We start from the raw sequence: 19,924 nt of genomic DNA, 5'->3' as shown, positions 1-19,924 counted from the left end.
CGAAATGTATTTTGGTTTTGCCAAGGAGAAAACATCCTATAAGTGTCTTAGCAACTAAGGATACAATACTGCACCATTCACAAGTCCTAGTGTAGTAGAAAGGATTAAAATATCTTCAATAAGTGGCATGCATTACTATCACAGTACAAGAATCAGAAGCGCAATTCACAGGTCTATGGATAATCCAAGGCAAAATATTCATGTAGATTATTTTCTTTCAAACATTTCTGACACGGTCAAGATCAGTTTCAAGGTTTAAGAAGTTAAACAGAGTTTGGAATTCTGAACTGTATTATATGCTTGAGATCCATGTTAAGCACACAGATGTTCACTTCCAAATCACCCCTAACACACATTTATTTCACATGCCAAACCTTGGATTTCTTCTAAATTTTTTCTTTACAGACTAAAACAATGAGCAAGAAAGAGAGGTGTGTACCACAGCATGTGTCTCCTCCTCAGTGCTTTAAACTGAAATGTACATTTAGAAATGCAATAATTTAATATATGTCAGCCAGACAAAATATCTGTATCTTTATTTCAATTAAATTAAAAACAATTTGCAAGTATATTTATGCAACATTCACTATATACATATGATTTATTTATGCAACTACAAGGCAATTCTATGGGTGCTGATTATTCATCTACCTACTGCTAGTTAAAACATGGTGATAACTAGGGAATATGGCCAGCGGATCATCTTTTGCATTTTCATGGCATAGTCTCAAAGATGTTGAACTACCAGCCATTAAGTGGGTTATCAGTAAACCTTAAAATGAAGACCTAACCTAGTCTAGATTTAACAGTCTTCTAAATGGAGAAACAGATTCAACTCTGACAATAGCATTGTTTTGCAGTTTGCATCATTGGTGTCATTCATATAAGACTTAAATCTCATTTGTTTAAAGGCGGTTAAAAGTTAGGCATTCTGTTTACTGGCAAAAAATTCTTTTTGAACTGGCACCATAATATTCATAAAGGAGGAGGAAAGTACCTCTTTGGTGAAGCCTAGGTACCCATGTATTACTAGTAACAGTTTGTAAACAGGACTGCAGTACGGTGCTATGTCTTAGCTCTATGTTGGTTCAGTTCAGTACCACAGATCTTCCTCACAGTCCAGTTCATGATTTGAAAGCAGGGAATAAAACAAAAGAAAATTAAGAAGACTATCAAGTTCCCTGTTTGAGATTATTTTTTTAAAAAAGTGCATAATATTTTTACTCCAAGAACTTACATCATGGTGGACAGATGAATACAGGACTATGCATTTTATCCCTCACAGGACGCTACACAAAGCACAATGTCTGCTTATTGGCCCAAAGAGATCTGCAAATTGATTTCGGGTACATTCAGGTGTCCACTGACTTTAGAACAGGGCCCTGCATACTATACTAACAAACAGCAACAGTTTATTCACGATAAGGGGCCTGTTATTAAGATTCTTTCTTCTTCTTTTTGCACACCAAATATCAAACGTAGAGTCTTTAGTGTTAGGAGCAACACAGCTCAACTCTTGGTGCCCACAGGGTACAGTGCATCTATTGCCAGCAACAGACATGGCACCAGGGAAAGCATTCTCTCTCGAGCCCAAGGGAGAATTCAGGTGGAGTGGGCGTTCTCCAGCAAAGGGGGTCCATCACGGTGCATCAATGGATGCGTGGGCTCCCTTTTGTAAGTTTTTGGAGGAAGCTTTGGGATATGTTGAGAAGTGCTTTGCCGAGGAGGAACAGGGGGCCCAGCAACAGAATGGAGGTCCGTATCTTGGGGTATCAAAGGAGGTGATGGCAAATGCCTCCGGACAACGTGAGGAGAAGGTGTCTGGGGGGGAGGCGGAGTAAATGGAGACGGACTGTTGGGAAAGAAAGTGTTGCCCAGTTCACTTTTTCTGCCTAAGGGTGGTGGCTGGAGATGGAGAGGTGAACTAGAGAAAACATCAGGAGTTCGTACAGGTTCTCGAGGTGGCAATACAGGTGGGCTTTCTGGGGGGTCAGAGATGGAGGTCCTGTCTGGCACCGAGTATCTCGGTGAATAGATTTTTGATGTCGGCTGCCGAGGAGGGATTGCTGGTGGGCTGTCCAGATGTGCAGAAGAAATCTGAAATATAAAGATTTGTTAGGACATAATTCAAAGACCTCAGTGTTGCACTGGGGAACAAATATGCCAAGACGGTACCTTGCAAAAGAGGGCGAAGACACTTTGGACTAATTCCACCTGCAGAGGTGAGTTGAGAGAGTTACCCAATACAGGTTGTTCTCTTTCGGAGTAGAAAGAACCCACACAGCACGTCTAATATGAATTATCTTCAAAGGATTAGAGAAAGCCCAAAGCAGGAATGGCCAATCCTTGGGTTGTGGACATAATCTACTACCCAAAAGAACCCACCAATTTTGGTAGCAGCAGCAAAAAGAAAAAGTTGGGTGTGCAAAGCGCAGTGCTGTGATGGAGGAGACAACTGCCCATCCCTTCAAATTTGTCTCTGGAATGATCATTTGAGCAACGGGGGCAATGACACCTAGTCCTCAGCTGATCGGCATGGAAGAGGAGGGGCTAGGTGCCTGCCTACCTGCCTGTGAGAGTATGCACAAGAGTGTGTGGGATGGCCAGCTGCACTGCTAGCATGTGGCCCCTAGAGGATGGATGTGGCCTACTGGCCAGAAGGGTTTAGCTACCTCTGGTCTAAAGGCTTTCATTTCATCTTACTTCTAGGAGTGCTCCTACAACAAGATTCCAACAGAGGACAAAAGCTGGATGCCCACATAAAGGAGAAGGTGTGTGTGTGAGGGGGGGAGGAGGAAATAGGAGAGGGTTGTCAGATTCTTCTCTATTGCTCACATCTCTTCCAGAAGCAAAAGATGGGAAGAGGAAACAGAATCGGGCTGTATAGGTAGGATATCCAGCACAGGAGATGGGAGCCCTTTAATGGATAAAGACAAAGAGTTGCACTAAAGGTGTTCCCAGGTGCAAAAACGTATAAGCACAGGAAAAAATAGGGTTACCAGTGGCAACCAGAAATTTTATTTTTTACTAAAGTTGTTATTGTTCCCCCTCCCTTCCTCTTAAAAAAAAGTTATCCATTTGGATGGGACCCAAACTAGTTCTCCCATTGTTTTTGAAGGCGCATACCTTATTGGGTCTTCTTTTTTTAACTTTCTTAAAGCTGCTAGTTGTGAGTATGGCAGCAGGATCCCTACCTTTTTCAAACAGCCACTTAAAACTGAAACTGCAGGAACCAGAGCTCCAGGAGCTCTGGGAGGTAGGAGTGGGTATGGAAACACTGAAGCAGCTTTAAATAGCCCATTCATGCTGTGCCTTTACATTAAAATTAAAATAAGTCAAACTCATTTATCATTATAGATTATAGGTGGAGCATAAAAAATGTCCCCCCCCCCCAGTGAATGTTAACTTTTGCTGTCACCTTGTATAAGAATTAAATGAAACTAGGTTGTAAATCTGAAGCTCCATTTATTTTAAAAGGCGGAATAAACCCTTTCCTCTGTGGGGAGGAACACACTAGTGGTCTTTTGTCTTTAAAGGCTGTGGGGGTGGCAGTGACAGCAGGCTCTCCCTCTCCACTGTATTTTCATCTTACTGTTCCTGCAGAGAGAAATGCGGTGAAATTACCTTTGAAGGAGAAGATTCAGCAGGAGCAGATTCTGGACGTCTCCGGGGAGGAATAGGAGGGGGAATGGTAATTTCATCTGAGCTTTTTGGAAAACTTATGGAAGACACAGAAGCTGACCCTGAAAGTGTATGAAAAATTCTATTATCCATCTCATTTGAATTTTTCTACTTTTCTAGTACTTTAACAGTAAATTCTAAACACACAAGTACAATACAGCATATAAAATGTATGCCTCTTATCTATAAGCCTCCTCCTGCTAAGTTCCTGAGGAATCAGGATTTCTTTTCACAAACAAAACAAAGCAGCTTAAGGCAAAGAGCTGCCAATGGCTGTGGTATTCTTAGTGTTGTATCTTATGTTTTAACATGCCCTTGGACCATGGATTGATAAAGGCCAGGAAAGAAACAAAATGAATTAAGAAAATAAAATAATTGTCACTGTTACTAGCATCCTGCCATGTACAGGGTGAGTCTTTTAAAAGACGTCCCGTGGAACATGTGTACTCCGTATCCACGGGGCCTCTTTTAAAGGACTCACCCTGTACAAACAGCAAACAAGGCGTTCACTTAAAACAGTACATCTCAGTCTTCCCTTTTCAATCATGGTTTGAATTCAATCAAATTTAAGAAAACTGTTTTCAAAATACAAGCATCAACCAAACAAGTTCCTGTGGTTTGGCACATAACAGCAGTATCAGAAAACATGCCCACATGCGACACAGGCCAAACAACTTAAAAAGGAGAAGAATAGCCCAATCCTTGCTAGAGCACCTACTTGAATGAAAAGGGGTGGAGGGATCAGAGTCAAAGACACTGCAAACATCTGTGGTGCTGGAAGTGGACGATGGTGGAGGTGGGGTGAGAGGTGTTCTTGGAGAGTTTGGTGCAGAAGCAGCACTTTCTGTTTCACTCTCAGGGACACGACTGTAACTGATTTTTCTTGGCTCCTGTTGCAGAGGTGTAGGGTGTCTCATGGTGCCTGGTCTTGGGTTTGATGGACGAACACCCGGAGATTTGAGAGAATAGGTGTACTTTTTGGGCTGCACAGAAAACCAAAAACACTGTTTATATGAAGAACACTGAGAGTTTTTACTGTAAAATCACTTACTTTTTTCTATTAGAAAGTTTGTGCCGCTCCAACTGTATTTTATAGCATACATTAACTGAGAAATCTAAATACTCACAAATCTTGGGGGTGGCTTGACGTTACGTGGCTCTATTTCTAGAGACTTGTTGAACAGATAATCTGCAAACTCTTTTTCCATGCTATTTCCCATTGGATTCAGATTTTCAAAAAATTTCTGAAACCCAAAATATTCAGAAAGATTAACACAGAATCGACAGATCTGTTGAACAGCAAAACCAGATTAAAATCAACTCTTATTTGATGAGGACATGCTCTAGAAGTTGATAATTGAGAAATAAAAGGACTGTAGAGTTGGGAGTCAGTCTAAGGGCTGAAAATAAATTCAGGCGTAATAAAATCAGAACAATACCCTGGTCAGCAAAGGAGCTTCAACCTACAGTATAAGCATTTCCTCATGGCCACTAAAAGGAAGCTGAACCTGGATGAGCAAAAAAACCTACTTACCCTGATATCAGCTTCTCCTCTTAGGCAGTATGGCTGGTTTTGGTACTGTTGGATCTCCCCTGTTATTTCAGCCACCTTCCTCCGCTTACTGAAATTGATAAGTTCTTTCCCATGTCGTTTGAGAAATTCAGGATTGCCTTCTTCCGTTTTCAAGATGTTTGTTAAATAAATTCCTACAAATAATGTCCAAAAAAATTGCAGCTATAAAATGGTTATGGTCTTTCAATGGAAAACTAGAATTAAGGTTAGAGCTACAAAGGCTTTGGGGAGGTTGAATTATGCACTTAATTTTTTTCTGAAGATCCAACAAAGGGATTCCTGATCTCCTCTCCTCCAAGCAAATGTGCCTGCTGGCCTTGCTGCTGCTACTTACCTGGGGTGAAACAAAGTTTGGGCTTCATCTCAACACATGGTTAACTAACCTTGGCACTGCCCACTTACGCCTGTTTGTGACCAAGCCACTCTAATGGCAAGCTACACCTTTTGTACCTGAAGGAGCGTCTTCACCCCCATCGTTCTCCCCGGACACTGAGGTCCAGCACCAAGGGCCTTCTGGCGGTTCCCTCATTGCGAGAAGCAAAACTACAAGGAACCAGGCAGAGGGCCTTCTCGGTAGTGGCGCCCGCCCTGTGGAACGCCCTCCCATCAGATGTCAAAGAGATAAACAACTACCTGACATTCAGAAGACATCTTAAGGCAGCCCTGTTCAGGGAAGTTTTTAATGTGTGACATCTTAGTGTATTTTTGGTCTTTGTGGAAACCACCCAGAGTGGCTAGGGAAACCCAGCCAGATGGGCGGGGTACAAATAATAAATTATTATTATTATTATTATTATTATTATTATTATTATTATTATTTGTCACCTGCCTCTCTACCCACCTCCACATCCTTCTTCAAAATTCCACAGTGCCCCCTAACCCTTTCCTCAACTTTTTGTTACTAGCTTCCAGACTCATAGCATGCACCCACCTACCCTCTTTGAATCTCATCCTCATTTTTTTTTGGCCTGCCATTCTACCAACTCTTCATCTGAAAGGCTCTCACTCAATAATAATTTTTAAAAGACAGTCTATCCATACCCCGCAAGGCTTACAATGCAACAGACCTAACACAGAATGAAAAAGGAGGAGGGGATGGAGTGGGTAAAGCAGGTACCAGGACAGGTTACAGTGTTCTTATAACAACCAGCTGGGGTTTCAACTATTCAGGGAAAGGAGGATGAAATGGCCCTGCTTCCCTTCTCTCTCTCTACTCTGCAGCCCAATAAAATGGCTGCTGCTAGTAAGTGCTGAAGGAGAGAAAGGCTGAAAGACTGGAGGTCTCACAGTAGAGCCAATGGAGTGACCCCACTTCCCTTCTTTCCCCTTACCTTAAAGGCCTCCAAGTTCCTTCTCTCTCCATTCTTATATCTTTTTTTGTATCTATCCATGATTTTCACTCCTCCAGCTCCATCACCCTTCACTGACTTCTAGACCATCTGTGATGTTACCTATTTTCCTTCTTCTTCAAAACCCACAATTTCCATGAAGCCTTTGGTATCACCCCATAATCCCCATGCCCTATCACCAAGGCTACGTGTATGCAACTGAAACAGTAATACATTCCTTTTTACTACCTTCCATTTGGTGTGTCAAATTTCAGATTATAAGCTCCTTGGGGCAGGGCTATGTGTTCTTGCAATCCAAAGCATAATGTGTACTAATGTCATTATGTAAATAAATAATACAGTACAGGTTTGTAAACAACCACTTTCCTGGCTGCCTGCAGAGCATATAAATTACCTCCATGCAACTAGGCAGCTATTTTCTAAAACCTGATCCTTTTAATCTTATAAATAGGAAGGCTCACAAAATAGTTTGGTAAAAAATGTGAGTGAGAAACTTTATGGATTATTATTCATTAATATTAAAATTTCTATACTGACCTTCACCCAAAGATCATAGGGGTAGTTTACAATATAAAAACAGAAAACATATACCATAATAACAAACCAAAACAATTATACCCCCTGCCCATTTAAAAGGCCATGGATTGTTTAATTAGCCAAAGACTTGGAATAAGGCTTGTCTGACATCTAAAAATATGTAACAAATGCATCGGGCGAGCCTCCCTGGCTTATTTACATAGCAGATCTAGTATTCTATAGTTAGGTGTTCTAGATTTAGTATTTTCTCACCACTACTGGAGAAGGGAAAAGGAAAGAGGAAAGGAGAAGGCACAAAGGCACAATGTTTGTTCTTTTTAGATGGTTTATTAGACAGAGATCCTTGCATCTGAATCAGCCTACTGTCAAAGCACAGTCAGAAAGTATCTTTATCAAGCAGAGTATAGCACAGCACTAAAAAAAAGCACAGAGTAAATTGGAGCACTTTATCTGTTCTCCATCCCTTGATATTTCCCTGGTTAAGCTAGAACCACAAAGTACACTTCACAAATGCTTAGTGTTTCTAAATGCATTAAATACTAATTTGTATTAGTATCTAACGCATGAAGATAGCTGAAAAATCAGGTCAAGGGTTCCAACTAAAATGTAGTGAAATTGTGGATTTGATATTGAACAGGGGGTAAAGCTTTTGAAGTTGAAATACTGATTCTTTGAAATGCCTGGCTATTCCAAACAATATAGCAAGCTCCACTAATATATTTAAGAAATGGCTTCTTAAAATGGCTTCTGTGGCTTATCAACATTTGTGATTGTATATTCTTCAAGAATAAATCTTACTTACCAAAGAAAGGCACACATGGAGGATTAATAGACCTGAGTTTTGCCAAGTATTTCTTATGATGGTCTTCACTCAGTTCATGAGCTTCTTCAAAAATCTTTTTCTGGCGGCTTGGGATTTGCTGAAGATGCACAAAGAAAGCTGAGACATGGACAACTACAAACCACATGTTATCAGTGATCTCAAATTAAGGGCCAGTCAAAATATGTAGATTCACTTGGAGGGTTCACTCACTCCTTACATATTGAAGTGCTTTTCATATAAAAAAATGGGTTATATTATGTGTGGCACTGGGAAGTGCCCTTGATTTTTTGCTCTAGTTTTCAATTGCTCAGCTTCAGCCCCACTTTCTTGTGGAGAGAAGAGACACTACTTCTTAACATGATGCTTTTCCACCATGGAGATAATCTCAGTCTAGGGAATATATGCAGTCTGCAAATGGGAACATGATGCACAAAGGAACTTTTGGCAAAATAAACAAGATGTCACAGTGGCTTCTTACCCTTGTACATGGGACAAAACAAACATTTGCACTGCATTTTGTAAGTGTTTAATGTAACCCTAAAATTATCTCTATGTAAAGAAAAAATGTGTCCAACAGCCTACCCAGTGCACATGCTGAAGACTGAAGAAAAAGAAAAAAGTGGTTTTGGTTTAAATGTTTTTGTTTTTTTCAATGATACTTTATTCAGCAACAGTTAAAACAATTACAGTTTCTAGATATACATGTGACTTACCTCAAAGGTATGATCCAGTCTGTAAATAGGTGCAGAGTTCATAGCACTGACAACTTCAAGAACACCATTAAAATTGTTTAGTTCTTGGAAAACTTGCAAGATCTCAATTATACGGCATACTACAATTACTCTTTCCTCTAGGTTTTCTGTTTCTATGATGCATCTAAATGTACAAAAAGATGTACTTATCAGTACAAGAATGTTAAAAAGCACCAATTTAATATAATTTTATTTTGACAAGTGTGACTTAATGCAGGGGTTTCCAAACAGCTGATATAATTACTGAAGCCAACTTCTTTTCTGAATCCAAATGGGAAAACATTATACGTTAAACTTGCACACCAGTAGGAAAGTAAAAGTCTGCCTTCAGAAGAGCCCACCTTTTGTTTCTGCATGATCAGGGCACACACCTCTTGATAGGAATGAAACAGTCTGGAGAAGTAAAACTCATACAGAGCTGCAACGGACCATCCGCTCCTATGGAGGGAATTCTACTACCTGATAAACAGGAATGACTGAATGATCTTATCATGCCTGATGGAGAGATGCAGCCAAATTAATGGCCCTGAGAGGGAGCCAAGGCAGCAAGATTAGAGAAGAGAATCATGAGACATGCAATAGACAGGTTCCTCTATCAGCAGCTCCGCTAAACTCAGACGAGCCTTTAATTATTTAATTTCTCAAAGCCCAATTTGAGGATTACTAACTCAGTCTAAAACCAGTGCATAATTCAAAGAATATACTGTCTTTCAATTCAAACAACTGAGAAGTTTAGGAATTATTGTTCTTGCTATAATTATTTCCTTCTATGAAGCTCCAATATTTTGCCAAGTTGCAGCTCAGGAATGATGTTGCATGCCAAGGCCCCGTGATCCACAGTTCCCTAGTGGATAATAAACACACGGACAAATGGATTTGGTTTATTGTTTACAAATGTGCGCAGTTTGGATTAGGCATTGGGTGAAGCCAGACTGTATCTCGACTCCCGCCCATCTGCAGGCAGTCAAACTAAGGGTAAACCACCAATATGGGGAGCCCGATGACTTACATCAAATAGGGGCACCCTGAGGTATCCCCATTGGGGTTGTTGCATGGTCCAACCCCACATCCGGGCATCAGACAGAACCCACACCCCCAGATCCCTTTAACAAGATAACCTTAATAAGGAGAAATAAAAAAAATTCCTTCCAGTAGCACCTTAAGGACCAACTAAGTTAGTTCTTGGTATGAGCTTTCGTGTGCATGCACACTTCTTCAGATACACTGAAACAGAAGTTGCCGGATCCTTCTATATAGTGAGAAGGTGGGGAGGGGTGTTACTCAGAAGGGTGGTGGGAATGGGAGATAGGCAGATAGCTGAGAGAGCCTGTTGACGACTCTTAACGACTGTAATAGGTCTTACAGGAAAAGGCAAGGGGTGAGAAGGTGAGAAATGGTTTAGTCATGTATAGTGAGATAAGAATCCAATGTCTTTGTTCAGACCAGGTCTCTCCATGGTTTTAAGTTTGGTAATGAGTTGTAATTCAGCAGCTTCTCTTTCCAGTCTATTTCTGAAATTCCTTTGTAGTAAAACAGCTACTTTGAGATCTTGTATAGAATGTCCTGGGAGATTGAAGTGTTCTCCTACTGGTTTCTCTGTTTTGTGATTCTTGATGTCAGATTTATGTCCGTTTATTCTTTGGCGTAAGGTTTGGCCTGTTTGTCCAATATAGAGAGCTGAAGGACACTGTTGGCATTTGATGGCATACACAATGTTAGACGATGAGCAATTAAATAGTCCCGAGATGGTATGTGTGATGTTGTTGGGGCCAGTAATGGTGTTGTCCGGGTGTATGTGGCAGCAAAGTTGGCATCTGGGTTTATTGCAGGCTCTGGTGCCAGTGTCTGTGTTAAGTCTGGTTGTAGTATTATTGTGGGTTAGGAGTTGTTTAAGATTGGGTGGCTGTCTGTAGGCAATGAAAGGTCTTCCTTTCATTGAACAAAACTGACTACATTCAGGAGGCTCACAGACAACTTTCCAATACCGCCTTTTACACAAAATTGGACTCAGACCCCACACAAGAATACAAGAAAGAACTAAACAAGATTGTTAAGGAGCTACCCCCACACATCCAAGAACAGATCCTCACCAACACACCAACAGAACCTCGACCAGGAACTTTCTATCTTCTACCTAAAATACACAAACCAGGAAATCCAGGACGCCCCATCATTTCAGGTATTGGCACTGTTACAGTGGGTGTCTCCGGTTATATGGACTCTGTTCTGAAACCATATGCCATCAGTGCTCCCAGCTATGTACGTGACACCACAGATTTTCTGAGGAAAATACAATCTTTAAATAATCTTCCCAACAATACTATACTAGCTACTATGGATGTGGAATCTCTGTATACCAACATCCCACACAACGATGGTTTACAAGCTATAAGGAACACCATTTCAGATAAAACCACAGCGGACCTTGCCACCAAACTCTGCCAATTTGTCCTTACCCACAACAACTTCAAATTCGGTGATGACCTGTTCCTTCAGATCAGCGGCACAGCAATGGGCACCCGCATGGCCCCACAGTATGCCAACATCTTCATGGCAGATTTAGAACAACGTTTCCTGAACTCCTACCCACTCAAACCTCTCTTGTACCTGCGATACATTGATGATATTTTTATCATCTGGACACATGGTCAACAGACCCTGGACACCTTTCACCAGAAATTTAATGATTTTCACCCCACAATCAACCTTACAATGAATCAATCTATGCAAGAAATACATTTTTTGGACACTACTATAAAAATACAGGATGGGCGCATAGACACCACCTTATACCGCAAACCAACTGACCGACAAACATATCTACATGCCTCTAGCTACCATCCCAAACATACCAAACAGTCCATTGTATATAGCCAGGCACTACGTTACAGCCGCATCTGTTCCAATTCTACAGACAGAGACTCTCACCTAAGAGATCTACAGCAAACCTTCTCAGAACTAAAATACCCAGCAGATGAAGTTAGACAACAGATCAACAGAGCCAGACTGATACCCAGAGAGAACTTGCTGCAAGACAGACCCAAAAAAGAAAATAACAGAACACCTCTAGTCATCACATACAGCCCCCAAGTTAAAACAGTACAACGCATCATCAGAGATCTACAACCTCTCCTGGACAATGACAGTTCTCTTTCTCAAGCTCTGGGAGGAAGACCTTTCATTGCCTACAGACAGCCACCCAATCTTAAACAACTCCTAACCCACAATAATACTACAACCAGACTTAACACAGACACTGGCACCAGAGCCTGCAATAAACCCAGATGCCAACTTTGCTGCCACATACACCCGGACAACACCATTACTGGCCCCAACAACATCACACATACCATCTCGGGACTATTTAATTGCTCATCGTCTAACATTGTGTATGCCATCAAATGCCAACAGTGTCCTTCAGCTCTCTATATTGGACAAACAGGCCAAACCTTACGCCAAAGAATAAACGGACATAAATCTGACATCAAGAATCACAAAACAGAGAAACCAGTAGGAGAACACTTCAATCTCCCAGGACATTCTATACAAGATCTCAAAGTAGCTGTTTTACTACAAAGGAATTTCAGAAATAGACTGGAAAGAGAAGCTGCTGAATTACAACTCATTACCAAACTTAAAACCATGGAGAGACCTGGTCTGAACAAAGACATTGGATTCTTATCTCACTATACATGACTAAACCATTTCTCACCTTCTCACCCCTTGCCTTTTCCTGTAAGACCTATTACAGTCGTTAAGAGTCGTCAACAGGCTCTCTCAGCTATCTGCCTATCTCCCATTCCCACCACCCTTCTGAGTAACACCCCTCCCCACCTTCTCACTATATAGAAGGATCCGGCAACTTCTGTTTCAGTGTATCTGAAGAAGTGTGCATGCACACGAAAGCTCATACCAAGAACTAACTTAGTTGGTCTTTAAGGTGCTACTGGAAGGAATTTTTTTTATTTTGACTATGGCAGACCAACACGGCTACCTATCTACTATTAATAAGGAGAGGCAGGCAGAGGCTACAACCACCCCTCCATCCAAACAAAGGCTTACCTAATGCCTTTGGCTGGTTTTTTTTGGTCATTCTAACAAGACTCCTATCTCGGGTCTCAGACTCTGTATGGACCTGGATGTTAATATCAATATTTAGAAGATCTTAGTCAAAGCACTCGAGCAACTTACTTTTCAAACCACAAAGTAAGATTTGTGGTATGTCGTATCATCTTGAGCAGGTTAGGAGAATTGATTTCCTTATCTTCTTTTGTCCATACACTTCCAACCAGCTCTGATGGTTGCACAGCTCTACAAATTGACAATAAATATAAATTACAGAGAAAAGGCTATCATTTTATGGTCAGTTAAACTACTACTTACATCTAGATTAACACAAATAACCAATAATTCTGAAATCAGAAAAAAATTGACTGCATTTATTTTTATTTTTATTTTTTTTTGCTTTGTAGAATGTCATTGTTCTACCATCTACTTTTAACAACCAATTCTCTCCATCTCCAGTTAAATACTATATCTGTGGATGAGGTTCTGGAAGCTTATAGCTTATAGCTTACAGCTTACAAATCTTGCTTTCATAATATGTTTTTTAACAGTGAGCTCCAAAATGCCAACATATGAAAATAAATTATCACTTTACTACCTATATCAAATTCGCATTAATATATACTAGAGTCACAATTTGGAACATTGTTCCCTAAATGCAATATGAATAGCTTTGCTAGTAAGAACTGAATGCAGAAATGACCAGGACCGAACACTACATTGCTTGAATATTATGATGTAGAAGAGAATAATATTGTTTTCAGAGCTACCTGTAAAGTTCAGATTCAAGTAATGTGAGCTGTCGAGCAATTTCTATTGGATGCAACGTAAGCAGGTCAAATGTTTCAATGTGTCCTGGCTTGCTAATATGCCACTCAATTGGAGGTGGTGAGCTTTCAAAAGTAATATTGTGACTTGGCCCAATTGCTTGTGCTTGCTTTTTCCTATGGATTATCTTTGTAATTGACTCAACCCATTTCTTCATAGCTTTACCTGAGAAGTAAAAGAAAAATACATTCTAGCATTTGAATAACAACAAAGTTACCTAGTAGCTAGAAACGTTCCAATAATGAAATTGCCTGTTTACCTAATGGGAGAACAGTGGAAGACAATGTGAGAAATTCAGAAAACGAAACCAGAGCCATCTGGTCTAGCACCAACAGCCAGATGCAACCAGGAAACTCACAAATAAGGCACGATGCAGACAGTCATCCCCTTTGTTCCCAGCATTTAGTGATAAGGCCTATACAGTGGTGCCTCGCAAGACGAAATTAATTCGTTCCGCAAGTTTTTTCTTCTTGCGAGTTTTCCGTCTTGCGAAGCACGGTTTCCCATAGGAATGCATTGAAAATCAATTAATGCGTTCCTAGGGAAACCGCCTTCAGACCAGGTCCGGGGACAGTCTGTCCCCCGACCTCTTCTGAAGGCTGGGGGGGGGGGAACAAGGGCTTTTCTTCCCACTGCCAGCCTTCAGAAGGCTGTTCTGAAGGCTGGCGGTGGGAAGAAAAGCCCTTCTTCCCACCTCCCGCCCCGCAAGCTCCGGGGACAGGAGGGCTTTGCTGCCGACCGCCAGCATTTTAAAAGCCCCTGCTGTCCCGGGGCGATTTTAAAATGCTGGCGGGCGGGAGCGAAGCATCCGCTGTCCCGAGGAGATTTTAAAATGCTGGGGGTCGGCAGCGAACGCTTCGCTCCCGCCCGCCAGCATTTTAAAATCTCCCCGGGACAGCAGAGACTTCTCTGTCTGCTGTCCCGGGGAGATTTTAAAATGCTGGGGGTCGGCAGCGAACGCTTCGACCCGCCCGCCAGCATTTTAAGATTGCCCGGGGCAGCGGAGAAGTCTCCGCTGTCCCGGGAAGGCAGGCGGGGGGGGGGAGCAAAGACTTTTGCCCCCCGCCGGCCTTCAGAAGAGGTCCAGGACCTCTTCTGAAGGCCGGCTGTGGGCAAAAGTCTTTGCTCCCGACCGCCAGCAATTTAAAACAGGTCCCCGGAGATTTCCCTATGGGCTTTCGTCTTGCGAAGCAAGCCCATAGGGAAATTCGTCTTGCGAAGCGCCTCCAAAACAGAAAGCCCTTTCGTCTTGCGGGTTTTCCGTCTTGCGAGGCATTCGTCTTGCGGGGTACCACTGTAATATACTGTTTCTGAACATGAGGCCCCAGACAGAGACCTACATTTTAAGATGCCTAATCCTTTTGCTTAAACCTAGCTAAACTACCGATCATCATGTCTTGTGGTAATGTATTTCCTAAGTGTTGTATGTCGCTACCAGAGAGTACCAGCTTGTCCCCAATCCCCACACCCAACCACACACTATCACCTTGGCTCTAGCCAGAAGAGACTGAGAGAAGACAAGATAGCTATCTTCAAATATCTGAAGGACGGTTACAAGGAAGATGGAGCAAGGGTATTTTCTCCTGCTCTGGAGGGTAGGACACAAACTAATGGCTCACAGTTACAAGAAAGGAGATTCTTAGTAAACATTAGAAAACTTTCTGAGAGTAAAAGCTGTTGGACAGTGGAATGGACTCCCTCAGGAGGTGGTGGACTCTCCTTCATTGGAGGATTTTAAGCAGATGTTGGATGGGATGGCCATCTGTCATGGATACTTTAGTTGAGATTCCTACATTGCAGGAGACTGGACTAGATAACCCCCAGGGTCACTTTCAACGACAATTCTATTGACAGGGAAAGCGAGTGTCCTGGCCCTCTGTACAGTGGCCTGGAAACTTTTGGAACTGCTAAAGCCAAATATCCTTCATATCCTATTTCAATCACAACAGTATTTGTCAGTAGCTTAGAGATATCCCTGAGCTGTTAAGTTCCAATCAATACCAAAAGATACCCACCTACAGCCAAGCAGCTAACTGTCCAGAATAGCCCAGACAACCATCCTACCCTTTCTGCACCTGGAAATCTTCCTTCCAGTTGCTACCATAGTCTTGAACAAAAACTAGAGGGAAATTATTTTTTTAGTCCTAAAATCAGTGTGACTTTGAGATCAGTCTTGCTGGCACATGCTCAGCCTGAATGACTCTTGGATCTCCTGGCTCAGGGTGCCCATTAGTGACCTTTGCCCTGTAAAGTCCAACTGGCAAACTGAAACATCACACTTTAATAAAATAGGTACAAAAGAAAAAGAAGCAGATCATGCTAGATCTTTGCAATAATCAAATCAAATACCTCTGACAGTGCCAATGAATTCTTCCAACCGTTGCAGTAGATCTACATCTCTCTCAAAATCATAGAAGTGATGCTCCACCCAGTGCCGGCATACATTTAGAACTCTACAACATATTAACAGAGATTATACAATATTTTAGGACAAGGTTTATATGATATATTTTTTGACAAATAGAGCTGTAGGGCTGGTTTCATTTTACAGCATATATACTGTCCTGACTCCCTGAAGAAGTGCCATAGAGCTGTCAGGATCCATGCCAAAACTCCTGTCTGATTTGCTGGGCCTCGAAACAGAGGACTAGAACGCTGAGTTCCCCCAATCTCCTGTCCAAGCTCTGGTAGCTGGGTAATAAGTGAATGTGCACAGTGGTAGCAAACCTAGCCAGAACAAAAGGTCAAGTTGATCCACAGTTTATGTCTATGGTCATCCTCAAGTTCTACTACCAATTAACATTTACTGTGCACTTAAATATGTTAAAAAGTAGGTCTCTCAAGGATGAATTCTATCTCCCCTCTAGATTGTAATGGCTGATGCATCATCTAGTGGAATTAAAATGGTGAATAAACAATACTGAATACGATACACAATATTAGGGGATATAATGTTCTGGAAAAGGCATGGTATCACTGAATTAAGATCTGTAATGAAGAAAATATATAAGCAACAATACTATCAAGCGAAACACAAGGTAGATGAAATGCCATTTCTGAAATATTTTCAGATAAGGCATATTATAACTACATTAATAAATGTAGCACAGTTCATTAAGAAATCACACAAACTTAGAGGCATACATTTCAAATAAAGATCAGTCATGTGGAACTCTGGATCAGAAGTGGCTTTTTGAAAGTACAGTGGTGGGAAGGTTGAAAAGCTCTGGTATATGCACAGAACATTGTACAGTCCTTTGGATCTCACCCACTGATTTTAAAGCCTGGGATCTAAATCTAAGTAAGATGCAGTTTACACACTTAAGATTACTTACCGCAGCTGTACAGGTTGTATATATTCCTTCCTAAATCTTTTTAGCTCTGCGCTAAGAGGTTGATCTCCATTCTCCATAGCTATGCGGTCTGCTTCCGTTGGTTCAGGTTCTGGAATTTCAAATCTAATGTGGAATGGTAATGTAAAAAGTAGGTTACTAAACAGGTATTTAACATTTGCAATAAACAATAAGGAATAGGACTAACATTCTTACATTTTATTTAGGAAAGTTCCATTCAGGCAGGAAAGGGAAGGGCCACAACCCCTATAAAATTTCAAGCTTTTCAACTGACACAGGTATAATATACCCTTAAGTGTGATTGAATAGGAAATATACTACAGTGGTACCAATCTGAGATTAAATAAATTCAATTTGCAAAGATGCAGGCATCTGTGGTTTGACTTCACCCCTGGAGGTGCACTCCATTGTCTCTTGAGACAGATGGATGCCAACACAGGCATCTGACTACTTACAGATAGGTAGCCGTGTTGGTCTGCCATAGTCAAAATAAAAAAATTCCTTCCAGTAGCACCTTAAAGACCAACTAAGTTAGTTCCAAGAACTAACTTAGTTGGTCTTTAAGGTGCTACTGGAAGGAACATCTGACTACTTAGTATGACATAACTGAATAGCACTTGTATTTTACACATTAAATGCAGACAACCCTCAATTTATGTGGGGGTTACAGTCTGGACCTCCCTGCGTATAACCGAAACTGTGTATATCAGGAGTACCCTGGAGGAGTGAGTCACTCAACAAGCCCCACTGTTGCTCAGGCATAAGCCGGAAGGGGCAGTGGGGTCTGCACAGCTGACCCGCAGGGAAGCTTCTTCCTCGCACATCAGCTGAGGCAGTCAACAAGACCCGCTGCCCTTCCAGCTCACGTGAGTTAGGGGGCTGCAGGGTTTGCTCAGCTGATTTGATGTTAGGTGGGGAGGCTCTGGGGAGAGTCTCCCCATGAGCTAGGAGGACTCTCCAGGGTGATCCCCATTTCTGGATCCACTTTTGGGTTCCTGGCACCCCATGTGCACAGTTACATGCAAATAGAGCACATGTGAATGGGAAGTTGCCTGTACAGTGGTACCTTGGGTTACAGACGCTTCAGGTTACAGATTCTGCTAACCCAGAAATAGTACCTCGGGTTAAGAACCTTGCTTCAGGATGAGAACAGAAATCATGCTCCGGAGGCGTGGTGGCAGTGGGAGGCTTCACTGGCTAAAGTGGTACCTCAGGTTAAGAATGGACCTCCAGAACGAATTAAGTTCTTAACCTGAGGTACCACTGTACCTCAAATTAAATGTGTTTAATTTCACACACACTAAAGCTGTCATGTGGTGTAACTTCATTTATTTAGGTATGCATGTAAAGCACAGAATGTGGAATTGAAGATTCACACTAAATTGGAAAGAAATTGTTTCCCATTAAATTTGCATTTGGGTTTTTCTTAAATGCAAATCTGTAAAGAAAAATGGGTTGGCTTCAGGTTTCCCACGGACAGAGTTCCACTGATGGGACTGCTCTATTAGAGGAAGGGAGAGGCGACAAATTTTAGTCTCCCTTAACTTCTATTCTGGAGGTATTGGACAATAGCCAGGGTATGCGTAGGGGGAAGAGGGAATAGGCATAAGCACGCACGCACGCACGCACTCACTCCCCTTTCCATAGGATAAAAGTGTTATTTTAAAACTCATCCCAGAAGAAGGGAACCAAAATTACAACACAGTATTTCAGAAAAGTCCTCTTACCGTTCTATCAGGAGACTCAGTAATTCCTGAGGCTTGCAAAAAGATCTATATGTTGTAAGAAATGTTCGAACAAAGTTGGGATCTAGGACAGACAAAATAAATATTTCACTATATTGTTTTAAATTGTTTAGACAGGTAGTGAAGAACTCTTAACTTCAGAAGCCTCAAACCCTGGAGTCTGATGCAGATGTAAGAGATGTCACCTAATCACGGCTGAGGGAATGGGGAAAGGGCATTCATTCTAGATGGATTTCTGCTCTCTTTGTAGGCAAAAAGGTACTTAGGTAAAGCAAGATTTAGCTTCTGGGACTGCGGAGCCAACTGTATTTTACTGAAGGGAGTAGTAGCCATTGGGGAAGCAGGGTCATGTTGCACATCTCGCCTAATAACACTGCATGTCATTGCCGGTTACTGAGAGAGGGACAAGACAGTAAGGAGCTTGATGGGGGCATTGGACTGGCTTTGCCACTGTGCCCGCACCACACAAGGGTCCCTGCTGCCTTGTCCCTCCCCCTCTCGGTAGTCAGCAGTGAGTGTGGCATTGGGAAGCTAGGTGAGTAGCACCCCCCAGGCTGGGCCACCCTGCTAGCTGCTACTAATTGGGGTGTTAAATGTGTCCCTAGATCGTAAAGGAAGCTCCAAGCTAGGAAACTACACATGTGAGAGAATCAAATAACAATGCAAACCACACTCAAACACGAAAACACATCATCTGATGGGTGGTCAGAATGTACTATCTACCGGAAGAAAAGTCTATCAGGAAAGAGTTTTCCCCTTCTTTCTTATGCACAGAAGCGCATTTAACTTAAGGATGTCAAGCAGCAGTAAATCCCAGGATAAGCACATCTGCTGTACAGGACCTAAATGGCTCTGAGAAAAACCATTTGGTTAAAGCTACTCTGACTGAAGATTTAGCTAGGGACAAACACAAATCTTTATTGTTTTGCCAAAGGCCAAATGTAATCATATAGCAGTATAACTAAAAGTATGATTTAAACCCATAGCACAACCCACTGAAATATTCAGTACCTTTTACAACAACAAAAATACAGTATTAATAACTACAAAAAAGGTTCCTGCTTCTTTACAATTTTACCAAGAGACAACTCTCCTGAACCAGAAATCTTCTCTTCCTCCCTGGCAAGCTTACACTGTTTTTAGCTCTGTTGTTTCCAAATTAGAAGACAAGGATCAAAGTTGAATATTTTAAAGTGTCCACTGCTACCACATCTATAG

At 41.7% G+C, this 19,924-nt stretch overlaps 1 protein-coding gene across 1 annotated transcript in view; it reads right to left on the bottom strand.

The window, feature by feature from the left end:
• Positions 1 to 499: 499 nt before the first annotated feature.
• Positions 500 to 19,924, bottom strand: part of SOS1 (SOS Ras/Rac guanine nucleotide exchange factor 1) — a 44,295-nt gene continuing 24,870 nt past the window's right edge. The window contains exons 11-22 of the mRNA XM_081188412.1: positions 18,689 to 18,770; positions 16,944 to 17,066; positions 15,958 to 16,061; positions 13,551 to 13,773; positions 12,907 to 13,026; positions 8,677 to 8,839; positions 7,943 to 8,060; positions 5,216 to 5,388; positions 4,809 to 4,925; positions 4,400 to 4,664; positions 3,625 to 3,743; positions 500 to 2,097 (exon numbers count right to left, since the gene is read on the bottom strand). Of these exons, the coding sequence (XP_081044538.1) occupies positions 1,603 to 2,097; positions 3,625 to 3,743; positions 4,400 to 4,664; positions 4,809 to 4,925; positions 5,216 to 5,388; positions 7,943 to 8,060; positions 8,677 to 8,839; positions 12,907 to 13,026; positions 13,551 to 13,773; positions 15,958 to 16,061; positions 16,944 to 17,066; positions 18,689 to 18,770 (2,102 nt within the window). The 3' untranslated portion in view covers positions 500 to 1,602. The remainder of the gene's footprint in view (positions 2,098 to 3,624; positions 3,744 to 4,399; positions 4,665 to 4,808; positions 4,926 to 5,215; positions 5,389 to 7,942; positions 8,061 to 8,676; positions 8,840 to 12,906; positions 13,027 to 13,550; positions 13,774 to 15,957; positions 16,062 to 16,943; positions 17,067 to 18,688; positions 18,771 to 19,924) is intronic.

This window comes from Podarcis bocagei (assembly GCF_964188305.1).
Source record: "Podarcis bocagei genome assembly, chromosome: 3".
Lineage (NCBI taxonomy): Eukaryota > Metazoa > Chordata > Lepidosauria > Squamata > Lacertidae > Podarcis > Podarcis bocagei.
Note: the sequence above shows the minus strand (reverse complement) of the source record. Positions and strands in the feature narration are given on the sequence as shown.